This window comes from Silurus meridionalis, chromosome 22 (genome assembly GCF_014805685.1).
Source record: "Silurus meridionalis isolate SWU-2019-XX chromosome 22, ASM1480568v1, whole genome shotgun sequence".
Taxonomy (NCBI): domain Eukaryota; kingdom Metazoa; phylum Chordata; class Actinopteri; order Siluriformes; family Siluridae; genus Silurus; species Silurus meridionalis.
This window is the reverse complement of record NC_060905.1, coordinates 6278914-6297036: the sequence shown is the minus strand read 5'-3', so window position 1 is coordinate 6297036 and position 18123 is coordinate 6278914. Positions and strand designations below refer to the sequence as shown.

The 18123-nt window shown below is 37.1% G+C and overlaps 1 protein-coding gene across 1 annotated transcript in view; it reads right to left on the bottom strand.

Annotated features, from left to right (window-relative positions):
- The window catches only part of shisa9b (shisa family member 9b), a 46125-nt gene that overhangs the window by 9333 nt on the left and 18669 nt on the right, over positions 1 to 18123 (bottom strand). Inside the window, exon 3 of the mRNA XM_046835473.1 lies at positions 2479 to 2640. Within this exon, the coding sequence (XP_046691429.1) occupies positions 2479 to 2640 (162 nt within the window). The remainder of the gene's footprint in view (positions 1 to 2478; positions 2641 to 18123) is intronic.

Sequence of the window (18123 nt, the reverse complement as noted above, 5' to 3'; positions counted from 1 at the left end):
CTGGATAAAATAAAGTGGATTTTAGTGATGGTAACATTCTTCTGGGTTACAAAAAATCAAGTACAAATATGTTAAAGCTTTAGGTTTTCAACCCATGAATTTGATCTAAACGTTTTAATGCAGTTGTATTTAGAACTTAGCTTTGAAAATCAGTTTCTAGAGATCTGTTCTAGATCTGTTTAACCCATTAAGATGTAAGTTGCCTAAATTCACACATTTTTATTGCCTTGAAACTGTCTAAAGCTCTAATAGGAACAGTATATATAGACACAAACATAGTCTATAATATTATAGACTGCTTAATTCAATATTATTCAGGTGACCTTTCTAACCCTGAGCTTGAAACCAACATTTAGCTGTAGGCAGAGCATCATGCAAAACAATCCAGGTAGTAGAGACAGGAAGGTCGCCTGGGAGAACAAGGCTCTTTCGTGTACATCAATATCCTGAGATTAGCAAATATCAATGGCAAGGAGCGCAATGTCTCAGTCAGCAGTGAGCCAAACATTAAAATTCTCTTGCTGCTGTCTTCTCTTAGACTTGTTTCCTCAAGGCTCTAATGGATTACCTGGAGGAAAACCTTGGTTTCGATTGACTGTTTTGGCAAAACATCCACCATAATGCATTAGTTTATCTGCCAGCATTTTTCAAACAGCTGTCTGCCAACTAACATCATTTAATGAGCTGGACGTTGATGCAGAATAATGTAATTTATAAGAAAAGTTCATATTAAGTATTATCTAAATACTTGCCATCAGTGTTGTGCTAGTTACTAAAAATAGTAACTAGTTACAGTTACTCGTTACTTCATTCAAAAAGTAACTTAGTTACTTTGTTGATTACTTACACCAAAAAGTAATGCGTTACTGTTAAAAGTAACTTTTTAGTTACTTTTTTAAAGAACATTCTTTAATGTTCCTATTAATGCCCTTTTATGTGTTATGGTCTACAAACACTAAACTGACTTAAACACAAATTTTATTTTTAAACACTATTTTATTAAAGTCAGACCAGCACAAACTAAATATATCACAAGGATTTCTAAAATAAATAACAAAACAAGCTGAATAATATATTCACAATCAAAAACTAAAGTGGCTTCTGCTGTTGTGTTGAGCTCTTAAACATGTTCCTTTCACAGCTGAAGTATGAAAACTATCAACAATGTAGAACAGAACACCGGGTTAGCTTCTAGCTTCTAGCTTCTAGCATGAACGGAGACACGCCCACAGTGCGTCTTCTTCGCGTATACTGAGGGTAATCCACCAATCCTACAATGCGACACTGCTATAAACAGGTCAGACTGTAGTCTACACTTCAGCCGGAATTCATTCATTTAAAAAAGTAACAGGTAACGCACCATACGGTAACGGTAACGGAGTTACTTTATTTTTAAAAGTAACGCGTTACAGTATTAGTTACTGTATTAGTTACTGTTACTGGTAACGCGTTACTGCCCAACACTGCTTGCCATAATTTATTGCTGTTGAAATGTTACATTGATTTTATTTTGAATCTAACACTACTCGATTCTCAGATTTACTGTTGCATTTGGATGTTTTTAGCTTTAAGGTTTTTTTTTCAAATGCAAAAACAAAAATATGCTTATTTTGTTTGCCACCACACACTATACATTATCCTCAATCAGTGTGCGGAATAAGAGTGTAACAATAACAGCATAGCATCTGGTATGGAATTGCAATTTACAATGACTTCTATTCACCTCAGGTCTGCTGATGTATCAGCAATGTTTACAGTGTTTACAAAAAACACTAGACTGCACAACCACATCGCTGTACACACCCGTATCTGTTTCTTCTTTACATACTTATTTATATTTATATATTTACTCCTTTATCTTTCATCTATAATGTAAATTGCTATTAATATAAGTTTTACTCTCTGGGCTGCTCTTATATGTGACTTTCCCTCTGGGAAGAAAAAGTTATCAATCTGTCTGTCTGTCTGTCTGTCAATGATTAGATCACTTTGGTGGCTATTTCTTTTGATAATTGAATTTATCTCAGCGTTAAATGAAATTAGCTGCATCATTATATCATTAGTGTCACCAAGCCCACATATTGTGAGAGAAATTTAAGTCTGCATAAGATTTTGTTAGCAGGTTTCTTTGCTCTATGTTTAAAAAAATGACACATCGCCTACAAAAATCCAATTAAGTTTGAATATTGGCAGTCATAACTTGTTAATATTGATAATGGAACCTCTGGCGCTGACTCCCATGTCATATTTGCTACTTACCTTGGTAATAGAATTCGGGGAAACTATTTATGAGAAGAGAAATACAATAGGCAGCCAACTTCTGGGCTTAATTAATGGTACATTCAATAAGGTCTTCACTCATCTTGCCGATGTCTGACTAAATTCAAGTACTCTGTCCTAAGGGTTTAAACGATGACATTCTTGCTGTTTCTTTAACATCGATGTAATAACTCACTCTAAGTATTCAAGCATGCTTACCTACTGCTTTCAACGATGCATATTTGTTGAGCTCTTTGACAGGCTGGGGTTGCTCATAGTTGTGAGAAATCTGTCCCAATGTAGCATATGGAGACATTGGTGTACCCAGTGTAGGGTACGGGGACACTGGTCCTGGGCCCACATTGTTTATCTGGTTGCTTTCTGAAATGAAGAGAAGAGATAACGGAAAAAGAAATGATTTAAATGACAAGGGAATTTAAATGAAAATAGAAATTTCTGAGTGCAAAAGTATGCATGTAAAGAAGAATTGTTTACTCGCTATTTCATATATGCAGTAGTCCCCTAATCACCCATAGTTCTTTTTGAATACATATAAAAACCGAGTCATTTGCACATCACTCGTGTGCGCTTTCTCCTGCTGAGCTTCAATATTCATAATAAATTGGATTTTTCTTCTTTTCTTATTATTTGACGCCCTTTTCATATAAAGCTTTTAAGGCTTGTCCAGTCGATGGACACAAATGCCCTAAGTAACAAAACTATTCAAGAGCTCCACCAGCAGACAGCTGGTCAATTGAGGGGTGCACAGCAGCATGGTAAATTAACTATTGGAGGCCAGCCAGATGTTGTGACCATTATTTCTAACTGCCCTGTTAGACCCCTATATATTGTGGTAATCATTAGGAAACAGCAAAGCAACATGCATATATATTTCTTGTTCATAGTGATGTAAATAAAACACTGCTTCTGTATTGTATAATTAAAGCGCTTCTTCTATCGAATACTATAAAGTCTGTTTTTTTGTTATTTTCTCATATTTCACGTTAGTCTAATCTTTCCCAATGCTGTGCGATTAGCACTGCATTTCACAGTTCCAGTGACAAGAGAATCATGTGTTGTGGTAGGATTTTGTCTCTGGTGTGTTTTCTCAGCAAAAACAAATCTGTCACACTAGTCGAAGACAATAATCCATCACACCAACAGAGGCCCCTGCCTCCAAATAATTAGCCTCTTCTTAAGTCTCAGGAATATAGTAATCACGGACTACACAAAGCTCACACAGATTGTTCACCATTTGTGTGGCCTTGCTGATATTCCATCATGTATGTTACAGTTTATAGGATGGTGCTGTGCCATGCTTTTCCTCTGCTGGATAGTGCTACGTAGTGTTTCTGAATGTGGATCCTCTCAAATCTCCTGGATGTCTGGAATTGCATTTCTTTTGTCTAAATGCAATTACAATTACATATTAATAATATTTTGAAAGGCTGTAAATAATACCTTATTTTATATACAATTACTTTCTTCCTCCTTCCTTTCACAACTATTTTTCTCAGGAGTTTATCTTTTGGCATCGTCGTGCGTTTAAAAATCACCCGATTGAAGTTTTTCCCCCGATGCCGTGCAGCTCAGAACACAGGTGAGGTGCGTTTTTTCGTTTCCGTTCGAAAATTTCATCTATGTTTTGGGGTTCAGTTTTTTGGCTTGAAGTTTGTGAAACCAGGAAAAAACCCAGGTAAAAAATTCATAAATTAGCCAGTTCGTTGTTTAAGCCGCGGGGTTCAAAACGTGGGAAAAAAGTAGCGGCTTATAGTCCGAAAAATACGGTAAGTTAAGTATTTTACTCGTATTGAACGTAAGCTCAAACATGCACTAGTCCTCAACACCAAGTTATTGACAAGCCAGAAACGGATGAGATTTTATTTCCTAAAATACAAATCAAATCGTACAACTCAATTACACCGAAAACCACTGCATTAACCATCAACACAACAGTCACTTAAACACACCAGAATGAAACAGTAAAACATAAAAAAAAAAGTAGTAAAGAAATCTTTCAAAAGGTTTATTAATTTAACAATTACAATAAAAGTATCATGTCACAAAGTAGAGGAACCATTAGTATTCAATGTAGAAATAAAAAGCAGATGGTGATATTACCTATTCTGCAGAATAAATAAGCCACAGCAGATAAAGCTGCCAGGCAAAATGTTAATTGGTAACAGGCATTTTCAATTAAAATATAGGGAAGTTAAAAAACTACTGTGCATATACTGAATCATAAATGTAGTTGAGTAGATACTTTGGTAGTTTCTTTGATACTCAGTAAAAGTAGCCAAGAAAATACTTAAGTACAGTAACGAAGTATATTTACTCAACCACATTTGGTTTCACTCTTGTCAGCCACGAACAGGAATCTGGGACTTTCATGGTTTTGATTTTACCCTGGACATTTTTTTTTTTTTTGCACTGTTACGTATGAACTGTAAAGCCTTTGATTGTGAAAGGAGATTAGCAATTTCTGAAACCCTCAAATCATCTGGTACTAACATCCATGCCATTGTTAAGGTCACAAAGATCACACTTTTATCCTATTATGATGTGTGAACTAAATCCCTTGACTTGTATCTGCATAATTATATGCACTGTGCTGCTACTACATGATTGCCTAATTAGATAACTACCTACATGAGCAAATGGACGGTGAAAGTATAATATATATATATATGTGTGTGTGTGTGTGTGTGTTAGACTTTGCTACTTAAAGAGGCATACGGTATAATGTGAGATTTTTAAACGTGCTGACAGTTACATCTCTCGGGATGATCAATGCGCATATAAATACATCATATACACCTAGATATATTAAAACTGATGCACAGAGACAGCATTTAAAAGGCACAAATGTGATTGCAAATTGATCCAGGTTGTTAATATTCACAATGTGATGTATTCTTTGATGTCTCATTATTTTCATCCTGCATTCTCCGGCTTTTTAGATGTTCGTCCATATAGTCGAGTATCGATCATTGGATAATTTTTCCGATATATGTCAGCGATCATGCAAGTCAAAAGCGGCATGGAAGAAAAGGTTTCTGCCAAGATGTGTTTAGGCAATGCAGTCATTTGTCAAAAAGATAGAGGTTCACAATTCAATTGGAACCTGAAAACTGAATTCTTCTCTCTCTCTCTCTCTCTCTCTCTCTCTCTCTCTCTCTCACTTCCTTTGTCACCTAGTTTATTTTCAGTTTTGTTTGGGATGTGCTCCAATACAGCATTGCCACAAGCCTTTATTCAACCATGAAACGTAAGTGAGAAAGAATAGCATTGCTGTACTGTCTATATTTCCCTTCAGTGCCCATTGCTGCATACTGAATCTGTTTTGAAACCAAACTGGTCCTGTTTGTGTATCATCTGTTTGTAAATCATCATTTGAAGTGGTTAGTCACTGGGCAAATGGCCCGCCGAAGCTGTTCAGATTTGGGTATAAATTATTTCTCAGGTGACAAAATCGAGTGTCAGTCTGACAGAAATTGCTGTAATTTGTGCCCAGCTCTTGAACAGAACAGGCATTTGTCCTGTTGAGAGGACATGTCAGCTATCACCAAAATGTCACCCGGGCTTCTTTTCCCATCACTCTCCCCTGGCACACTCTTTGATTGGATTTTAAGCCATTTCTGCAGACAGCAACATAATGAATATGCCAGCATTAGTTACACATGCTTTCTGGTCTATGATTCTGCAGCCTGCAGACAGCACATTTCACACAGCCACTAAGCCCTATAACAATCAACTGTCAATCGAGTCAAACAACACCAAAGCATATTTGCTGAAAGTGAAACCATGTATATCTGATTTTTGTTGGTATAAAGAGAGCATGTCAAATTATCCATTAAAAAACAAACAACAGAAAAAACATCTAACACAAAAAATCCCACACTATAGCAACTAAACAATAACCAAAGGTGGGATGACCCACCCGACCCACTGCAAGTCATTCATGTTGTTACGTAGCATAAAACCAAAAAACTACAAACCCAACATTTTTAACTGTATGTTGAGATTGCTTTGTAGTAGGAATAATTTTCCAATGTGGGCACATTCTCTCTCTCTATCTGAAGAAAATACCTGTCATTCATGTTGCATCCACATCAATCTAATATAATAAAAAAATATGGAATTTAGGCAATGCGTTAAAAAAAAAAAAAAACAAACACAGATGCCATTGGGCGCAGTAGAGCTATACAACGCAATTGAAATGCATGACAGATGTGATTGATTGGTAAGGGAGTACATATCCAGATGTGAGTGTTTCTGGCACGGCGTTTCCTGCAACCCACTGACAACAATATTTAGGACATTTTTGTGATAATATTTTGTGGCAATATAAAACTCAAAACATGTGTTGGCAATTAAAAGAAGAATATATTAAAAATTGTATCCCAGTCCCAGTGCTTGCATTATATCTCACATTCTCTAGTTATGCTTGTCTATATTGGGCTCATTTATTGTTTAAACTTTATATATATATATATATATATATATATATATATATATATATATATATATATATATATATATATATATATATACACAAAAATATATATTTTTTTAGACCTGATGGGTTTACATTTTAGCCCATAGCTTTTTCAATTCATCAACTGAAACCAAAAAAAACCCCACCAAAAAACAGTAAACTGTGCCAATTCTGCCGAAATAAAAAAATAAATCAAAACATTTTCTAAATTGCACTAGCAATCAGGCAGCTTTGATTTTATGACAGCCACATAACCTGCATAATTTGCACCACACCAGCATAAAATTCATTACGTTTTGCTTGTTTCACTTCTGCTGGGCACTACAATGCCAAATCCTTTGCCAATCAGTGTATGTTGGACAAATCTAGTGTAATGTTTAAATTCAAACACCTTTTGCTCTTGTTCAAAGAGAAAATTGCTCATGCAGTCAAAAATAAAATTGCACATGCAATCAGCAGACTGATTTAAATAAATTTAGTCATTTTTATAGGAACATTATCTAATCAGCCAATCATGGAGCAGCAGCACAATACATCAAATCATGCAGATACAGATTAAGGGCTTGAGTTAATGTTCATGTCAGATGTCGGAATGGGGAAAAGAAATGTGACTTTAGTGACTTTGACCATGCCATGCTTGTTGGTGTCTGATGTACAGCTTACATCCCATTGTCAACTTGCCAAAGGGTAAAAATCGATAAGAACAACAATTCAGCATACAGAGAGTAGGTGCAGTGGCAGACTGGTACAGAGCTAACAAACTCTCTGAACTTGACCAAAACAAAAGAAATGATTGCTGTCTTCAGAAGGATACAACATGACCACTCTCTGCTGAACATTTATGTCTCCTCTGTGCATTTTTGGGAGAACAGTAACTTCCTTGGTGTTCACCTGGAAGTGAACCCGATACGATTCGGATTAAAGATTAAATAAAACTAGACACTCCTTTTCTGTTCTGCCTCCAGGAAGATGCAGCTCTACCTCTGCCATGTTAATCTGTATTCTATGTGACTCTCAAGACACGCCTCTGCCTCTGTAGTGTTGTGATACGTCATATTTACATAGCAGCAGTGGTGCTGAGAGAGCGTGTTTGAGAAACCGTTTAGCGAAGAGAAATCAATCTACATATAAATTATTGGTCACATTCTAAATAATAGAAGTATACCGTAAAGTGTATATAAATAAATCAGTTCATACTGATGCGAGTATGCTAAAAACAATGGATAAACAATGCGATACAAATGCAAACTTTTTAAAATCGATGCATAACATCATTAAATTTAGTTAATCACATCATTAACTAAAGTCGATGCACCGATACCACCGGTGAATCTTACCATCCCTACTATAGAGAGCATCCTGAATTCCTACATCACTACCTGGTTTGGAAATCGTACCGTCCCAGATCTCAAGAAGCTTCAACAGATAATGAGGACAGTAGAGAAGACTGATGGGGTCTTACTTTTCACCATTACACACATTTATACCACACTTTGCACACTATGCCACTAGCTTTTTAGATGACTACACACTCAATTATTTACTCCTGCCATGTGGCAAAAGGTTAGCAAGATTTCAGCCTTTAACAGCAAGAATGCAAGCATTTTCCCCTAAACCATCAAAATTCTTAATACACAGAGCCACACACAGAGACACACATTCATATTCAATTTTACACCATTCTACTCCCTCCAATATTCGCAAATATTTTTTTCGTAAACTGCTGCAAAAACACTACACAAATCCTGTACTGACAACCTCTACTTTCTACTGTTTATCATAGTAAATAGTCATAGTATTATATTTGCATTCTACAGTGTTAAAATCTTTCTTGCACAACCTGTTGCACTACACTGTCCATTTCTGTGCCTATTGTCCTCTAAAGGTCTCTAAACTCTTGTAGCCTCATGAAGTTCTATGTTGTTGAATGTAGCACCACAGTCCTATTGTGCATTGTGTTCAGCTGTACATGTGGTTGAAATGACAATAAAACTACTTGATTTGACAAATGCAACCATGTGAGTTTGTTCTCATGTGAACAAACAAGGAATTATCCTTTAGGTCGACAGGACTTTGAGCATATCCATAAAACACAGGAATCAAGCAATCATTGAAAAAAGGAGAAAGATTTTGGGCTTTTTATTCTGATTTCTAAAAAAAAATACAAACTGGGATTCAGCTGTTATTTTATGTTCAGGCTGGTGCTTTTTATGAGAACAGCACTGCCCTTCTAATAGTCAAACTGCATTGGTTTCAAGATCCCAAAATACTGCTTTGCATATTTCATGAGCTCTTGACGGGTGTCTGTATCTAGGATTTCATCTCACTTAGGACTGGTTTGGTCTCAATTGCTTCAGACAACCTTTGTGTCCTTAGCTGCTACAATCAACTTGCCTTCTTTTCTTGTTTTATTCCCTTTTAAAAAAACATTGCATTTTAGGAATAATGGTGGTTAAATTATTTATCCGCCTATGATTGCATGTCCTGATGGTTCTTGACTATTTGATATTTTAAAATGCTTATCCTCACCCTTGCCTTAGCCTAGCACAATATCAAACATGTAAAAGGTGAACCGACTCAACTCCACAGTCTATACTGTAAATGTTATGTAGAGTCTGTGAGACAAAATACAGTGGAACCTCGGGTTACGAATTTAATTCATTCCGGTACTTTATTCGTAACCTGAAAAGTTCGTATCCCGATACAAATTTCCCCATAATAATGAACAGAAACTTCGGTAATTCGTTCTGGACAACCAAAAATATTACTTAAATAAAAATAAAGCCAATATTCACTAATATTATTTACTTTTAACATGTTATATTAAAATTATACCACATAAAAACATACAAAAGAGGAAAAGATCTTTACCAGGTACTTTCCCTTTGAGAAGACTCGCTGCAGGAGACGACGTCAGAGAAGGGGAGGAGGGAGAGTTATTGTTTGAAGGAGAATCTTATTATATTATATTATTTATATATTATTATATATTATATTATAGAATATTAAAGACAGTGTTATTAACACGAACGCTGAGACAATTGTTGCATTAGAGGGAAAATGAGAGCTGTTTCTTTAAGGCTACTATCAGTTGGTATTGAAGTCCAGAGTGAAATTCATTATGGGTATTGTACTTCGGAAAAGACTGTAACCCTGCTAATCTATCTTCATAAAAACAAGTAAAGTGGTTATGCATCAGCTAATGTTGTCCATCTCATCACTCCACGAGCATCAACTAACGAGTTGTTACGCTGCTGCCGGGAAAAGTTCAAGCGGATAAGTAACACGATGCTCTCGCTAGGGACACAGGACGCTAACTGATGTGACGAGCTGCGTGGATAGAGCAAAAACAACCAACTTGCCTGAGATTATTTGGTGAGCGACGTTCGTATCCCGATATATTGTTCGTAACCAGGGGCAAAAAATTTGATGAACTGCGATTCGTAACCTGAATTATAAAATGACCTTTATTCCATAAATCATAAATAAACCAATAAAAAGAAAATGTCTCCAGGTTACGTATGTTACCCTAATTCCTAAGGGAACAAGACGCTGCGTCAGAACGCTTTGGGAACGGGCTTTGAGCCACCACTGAAGGGGTCTCATGTACAAGAAGCCAAGTGGAAAGACACTGGACGCTGCTGCCATAAACCCGAGCAGCCTCTGGAACTGTTTGACAGTCAGTGACTGCCCTTCTCTGACCTTCCTGCCCGGCATGAGGATGGACGATATGTGGGCAGGGGAAAGCTGCACGCAAATCCCAAGTCGCCGAATCCCAAATGACACAGAGATAGGTGGTTCTCTGTGATGGAGAAAGCACACTATTACTGGTATTCAGCCGAAACCCCAGCTCCTTCATGTGAGCGAGAACGACATCTCGATGCCGGACCACTAACTGCTCTGATTGAGCTAATATCAACCAATCGTCGATATAATTGAGGATACGGATGCCCCGAAGTCTCAGGGAAGCCAGAGCCGCATCGACACACTTCGTGAGGGTGCGGGGTGACAGGGCAAGGCAGAATGGAAGGACCCGATATCGCAAACAAAGCCACACACACGCTGTGTGTATCCCTTCCCCAAACGAAACAGGGAAGAAACAGCTTTCTTAGATGCCTTAATGAACAAACAGAAGCTGAAGCAGTCTTCTCTCCAGGTGCACTTTATACTCCCTGGTCGTGACGTCACCCCGCAGGTGACAGCCTGTCTTTAATTTTGACTGATTAGACTCATTACACAGAGCATGGACAACGCAGTTGCGTTCCCAAAGCGTTCCGACGCAGCTCAAGTTCCTGAAAAGGAACCAAAGCTATGCAGAGATGGCAAACGTACCCACATCCTTCACTTAAGTAGAAGTACAGATACTGTACTTAAGTAAAAAGTAGCGACGCTGGTAACTGGACCTCACATCATATTAATATTAGGGCTGTCAATCAATTAAAATATGAATCGTTATTAATAGCATAGCATGATCTCGCGATCAATCGCACGTTTTTATCTGTTCTAAATGTTCATTAAATTAATAATTTTTACGTTTTGAATACTCAAGTCAAATAGGCAAGGACAAATATGTTTATTATTAGTGAAACCAAACTAAATATAGAGCATGAAAACAAATTATTCTTGTAAAGGTATTAAAGTAATTATGGTGTTTTAAAGTAAGTAAATCGTCAAGCTGATACAGTACCTGAATCAGGACACCAAATATATTATATATTATAATTTATATATTTTAAGTAAAACTCGAAAGAGGTAAGTGCATCTAGAGCTGTTATGTTATATAAAAATGGCTATTTCTACAGTGTTGCTTAGACTGATGATGATGCGACCTCCATACACTAAAACTAAATAAATAAATAAACAAATAACATCAAATCTCTGTATGTTTGTGTGGTCTTCCTGTCCTGAGTCTGATAACCATGAGCTAACTCAAAGACTGTATGGAGTTTTATATTGTAAGAACTGTGGCTAACTCCTGCTCGATTTAGTGAGAGAAAGGGCAGTATACTTTCTGCGGCACTTGATGTCTTAGTGATGCCAGAAAAAACAATGCTGCCAAATAACACATATACTATTGTCCAAATCCAACACATCCACCATTTCATTAATGCTAAGGAGTTAAATATAAAAACACAACCAATAATACAAATTAACAATTCAAGACAATATTAAAGCCATCATATATTCTCAAAACATCCAGGCGCATAAAGCTGCCTGTCAGAATAAAAATTTAGAGAAATTAGGCTACCGTTGACGTTAATAAAAGTAGTTGAGCTACTAAAGAGGCATTTCCTATGAGCCCTCAAACATTTAATCAGACACAACAGATCATTTCAAGCAATTAACTCCAAAGTTATATCTCATTTGACCACTGGGAAATTATGTCCTAATTAGCTCAACTTGTCTATTAATTTCTGTTTTAGCATTTCATTACAGGAGTGTGAAGTCCAAAAAAGTAAATCTTAAACTTTTCAATTCTCTCTCTTTTAGACCTGCGCCTGACCTTGAATTCGTTGGCTCTCAACTTGTTTGAGACAGATTCTGCACATTCACTTACTACATTTTCAAGCTAGACTAACCTGTAGCATTTCCAGACAGCAAATTCTGAACTTTAGACAAGTTCAGTCTGGTGTATGTGTTTCTGTTTCTGTTTCTCTACACTTTCTCAGAGACACAGAAGTTTCTCTGGTCTTCTCATGGTCTTTATTAATTAATGGCTGGTTCCATCTGAACTAAGCACATATCTTCTGTCGATGTAGGCTGCTTTACATCCCTCTTTCTTTTCATGTAATCCCAGACAGATTTAATGATGTTAAAATCAGGATTTTGTGGAGGCCAACACGCTGAAGATAGTTCTGAATGACAATAGATGTATGTTTGGGGTCGTGGTCCTGTGACAGAATAAATGTTGGGCCAATTAGACACCTGCCTGGTGGTACTGCCTATATCTATCTACCTATATCTCTTCATTGAGGAGTCCATGATTTCTGACCAAATCTCCAACTTCATTTGCACAAATGCAGCCTCAAATTTGCAAGCAACCTCCACCATGCTTCACTGTTGCCTGTGAGCAGTCATTATTGTACCGCTTTCCAGCTATTTGGCAAACAACTTGCCTCATACTACAGTGGAATATTTCAGATTTTGACTTATCGGGCCAGAGCACTTGCTGCCATTTTTCTGCAACCCAGTTCCTATGTTTTAGTGCATACTTAAGTTGCTAAGCCTTGTTTCTAAGTCAGAGGTATAGTTTTTGGCGCCAATTTTTCCATTAGGCCCACTTCTGGCCAGACTCCTAAGACAGTAGACAATTTTACCTGGGTCACACTGGTTTCTGCCTCATTTTTGCTAATGGCACATCTACCGAAGTGAAGTAAGCATGATGTGTCTTTAATCTGTTGCATAAACTTTTTATGGTGTATGACCCGTGACATTAAACTGTCTTCCAGAACTTGACCTTAGTAGCAGAGTTTAGCAGTTCGTCACCCAGGGTTAAGCTCCTACACAGATATTTCTGTTTCAATTAATGACTGTGTAAAACTGATAATTGTTAGCACCTGATAGGTATTACTGGTTAATCGTACACCTGACTCGTATACTACAAAACCCATGGCTTGTGCAAGTGTACAAAGTTTGTAAGAACTGATGCTGATTTGAAGCCAAAGGGTTGTTGAACCAAATATTGATTTGATTAAGATTTCTTACAATTTTAAACTTTAAGAATGCTCACATTGCATTTTGTAAATTTACAATTAAAATAAATACATATTTTATACATACATACATATAATATATATTATTTACAAATAATTATTTTTACACATTGTCAGTTTAGTAATTGTTGAACATCTTATTCCAGATTTAGTTCCTCTGCTGTTATAATAAGCTCCAATCTTTTGGTATACCCTATTCATTCGTAATGCCATAAGTGCCCTTTTTGGCCACCTACATGGGCTTTTATCACAAACCTGGCACCAGTTGCTACGTGACACCCTTGTGTGGGGTAAGCTGCCCAAACTCTCAACAACTGACAACATCTTTTATAAAACCTGAAAATACTATACTCTGTGTGGGGGCATAGACATCTGTGCCATCTAACAGAGCAGTGCCATGATTTCTGAAAGAAAGATAGAAAAGTAAGGGAACACATTCTAGAATATAAAGTATTGCATAGAAAATATTAGGTAAAAGTAAGAAAAGGATTAAGGAGAAAACATTAACCCATTGAGGGCTGCATGATATCTCTTGTAATGAATATCCTCCCTTACTTTGATCGAACAAATGCTCTGGCTGGGATTTCCAGGTTCCCCTAGCAGCACATTTGCAATGTCTCTCTAAATATTTGAAAGACGAGCTGGCTTTACGTGACCCTCTTCGAGTCCAGGAAACACTTTATTACCGGTCATTTAGCAGTGGTGTACAGTAAAAAAGTTAATGTAATCGGCTACTGTAGTTGAGTAGCTTTTTTGCACATGCATTTGGGGAGACTTTTATTTAAACTTCACTACATTTTAAAGTCAAATATCTTACTTTTTTACTCAACTACATTTTGCGTAATCAGTCGTTCCTTTTTATTTATGAGTGAATAGGAATGTGAATGAAGAATGTCAAGAATGCAGCAAGCCACAATCAGGGTAGAGCGCACTGTTTTAACTTCTTTTGATTGCCTCTTGTTGGTATCTACTTAGCATCAACATACAGTTCAGCATCAGTTCAACAGCAAGCAGAACATTTTGAGAGAAATAAATGATGGAAGGAACTCCTGACGCTAACTTGCCACAACACCTGTGGCCTTATTTGCCCAATTATTTTTAAGTACCGGTAGTTGAAAAGAAGGTTTGGGGCTCATAATAATTTTAAGATATCAATCAGTGTTTGACTCATTGATATCATTCTAATAGATTGCATAAACAGAGTTGATTAAGCAAAGAGTCTTGTGACAAAAATGATAATAGGAGCATTTAAGCCATAATAAATCATAGTACATTGGATACTTATATACTTTTACTGAAGTGAAAGCTTAAAAGGAGCACTTTTACTTTTACTGAAGTGATATTTTACTTTGTGTATCTCTACCGTAATTAAGTACCTGGTTGTGTACTTTGTCCACCACTGTCATTTATGACTGACAACTGTCTGCACAAGCAATCAGATGCAATTGGGTTTTCTCATCATAGGAGAGAGGTATATGAGAAAAGTTGTGCTTATAGTGTGGGGCAGGCCTTTGGCCTTCACCAATTGATGCCAAAGGGCCATCCCAGAAAGGGGGATCTTTGATGGCCCTGGGCTTTGCCCCTTGTATGTCTGGCAGGAAGTGACTCACAGTTCTATTAGTGAGACTATAGTAAAATGACTGGGGTTGCTAAAGGAAGTGCTTCCCCATCTTATTATGGTCTCTGCATTTAATTGACAACCAATATTGCATCCAAACTTCATCAATCATAGAATACCAAAAAACATTTAATGTGGCCCACATTCTACTAGTTCTGGGATTCCCTTATCTCCAAGTATACATTATTTATGTCTGAGGCTCCCAATGTTCTCGGTTATCCCTCAAAGACATACTCACACCTGCCCTACCTACATCTGGTTCGGAACATTTGTTTTAACTTCTCCAAAACTACTGGGACCTTTTCTAACAAAACGCCTAGAGGCTGCCTTTCCATTGTGCAATCAACCTCCTGGGATCCACTTCACAAAGAGGCAGGTTGTTCTCCCTGTTGATCTCAGAACAGAAAGTAATGAATGAGTATAGTAGAGGCTTTGTCTATGGGATTCAATCGTGTAGCTACACTGCCCTCAGAGGCAGCATTTTTAGTGTTAAAAAGAAAGAGGAACCATTGCACCTTCATCTATTTGGAAAACATTTAATTTTAGCAGCTCGTGGAGGAAAATATTTAAGTGAGTCAGGTGCTTTTCTAGCAAAACCATCTATATGTCAAGTTCAAGAATTCTATGCCAACACAATCTCTGGTTACAACTCACCTCAGTCCAGAGGTGTCAAAAGTACACACATCCTTCACTTAAGTAGAAGTGCAGATTATCATGTTTTAAAAGACTCTGGTAAAAGTTATTTAATGAATAAACTTTTATACACAAGTTAAAGTAAAGAAGTTTGGGCTCTGACATATACTTCAGTAAATTCAGTAGCCATCACTGGATATCACTTCATATTAATATTAGGGCTTTCAATCGATTAAAACATTAAATCACAATTAATCGCAACTTAATCGCACATTTTTATTTGTTCTAAATGTATCTTAAATTAATACTTTTCACATTTTTATTACTCTAATCAACATAGGCATGGACAAATATTAATGCTTTATGCAAATGTATGTTAATTATTAGTGAAACCAAACAATATAGAGCGTAAAGACAAAATATTCTTGTAAATGTTGTAAAGTAATTAAGGTGTTTTAAATTGAATCATAATAAACTTTCTTTCGGCTTCTCCCGTTAGGGGTCGCCACAGTGGATCCTCCGCACGTTTGATTTGGCACATGTTTTACGCTGGATGCCCTTCCTAACGCAACCCTCCCCAATTTATCCGGGCTTGGGACCAGCACTGAGAGTGGCTGGGGATGGTTCCCTGACCGGGGATCAAACCCGGGTTGCAGCGGTGAGAGCGCTGCATCTTAACCAGTAGACCATCATAATAAATTACATAAATTATCAGGACACCAAACGGATCCCTCAGATGCATGGAGTTCTCAGACTTTTTTTATGGGTGCAACACTTGATGTTGGAGTACAGAGCATGTGCACAGAGCAGGAGTGAAAGTGGAACGCTCTCACTAGAGCAGAAAAAACCTTTCTAAAGTTTGCTCAGCACTGCTCACTCAAGCAATAGGATGTTTTCTCATCGGCCAGTTGGACTGTTACACTCACAACAGCCCTTGGCACCCTTTACTGGGCATGTTGCAATGACACTTTGGAAACTGTTTCTAGAAGGACAGATAATGCAATGTCAAGGGTTCACTCTCAAGCAAAATATGTGGCCACCAATAGGTGCTTTCATCACCAAACGAAACACTGGTTGCTATGGGATGCCTTTGTCTCCACGCCAAGTTCTTTACAAGCCCTTCAAATGCCACACTTTATGTGTAACAGAGCCGTTGCTTTTTACATTGATTTCTGATTTATATCGCAAACCAAAGTGAAATTCTTTCTTAGCATAATTATTTGCATATCTTGCAGGGTCAACCATGGCACAGCTCCCACAGAGAGAGTTACTGACAATTTTTATCCATTCAAATATAAATAAAAAAAACAACATTTAAATTATACCTACTGTCATAAAAAAGACAACTTATTGGTTGCAAAAAATGCATGACACAAACAATCATAGTTCAGGACTTCTCAGGTACGTATCAGCATTATTAAACCTACTGAGCAACAGCAGACTTAAGTCATCTCTGTCAGTACAACTAGATAATATGCAGAGATCTTGGAACCACAAACAATAGTCCTGAGGCAGGTGCTCCACACAAGATTTTATGACACACTCGGACTGATAAAAGAAAACAAGAAAAGAAGCCAGCAGCCCCCTTTGAAAGAAGTTGCTGGATGACCTGAAAGCAGCAGGAATGACAATTACCCTAAGAACAATAAGCAATGAACTGCACTATAATCATCTCCATAACTACACCTTACACAAAGATCCTCTGCTGGAAAAGCACAGAGATGTGTGTCGAAAAGCATTCATAGAAAATCTGAGCTCTTACTCTGGTCAGACTAAATAAAAACAGAACTTTTTGGCAATAATTCAGTTATGTTATATTGCGCATATAATCCCAAGCACACCAAGAACATCATACCCACTGTGACGCCTAATGGTGGGAGAATCATGAAATGGGTCTGCATCTTGCAGTCACATTTTAAGATTTGCTGTCAGACCAAATGTTAACTTTTTTGTGGGTTTTGGTTTTGCTGTCATGTTTCTTCATTTGTTTTGTGTTTTTGGTTTTGTTATTCTCATACAGGCCAAAGAATACAGAAAAGGAAAGAGTTGAAAACCACTCACTGTTTTTTGCTTTACTACACACACGCTAGGATAGTCTCTAGTTTGTTATAATTACACATCGACTAAACAGTTAATTTAATATGTTGCACTTGGTTGATTAAACCTTCAAATCCTTAATAAATGTGTTTAAATCTGTTGGTGTCCGCTAAATACACCTTTACTCATCGTTCTTACATGGCAAGGTTTGGTTTAACTTCCAGCCTCACTTAACAAGGGGACAGCTACAGGGAAGCAGGGACTTACACAGAAGCTCTTATAAAACAAGAGTGCCCAACAAATACAAGCAAAAAAATTACTGGATATATGTTTATAAAGCCCAGTAATCCCAACTGCCCATTTTA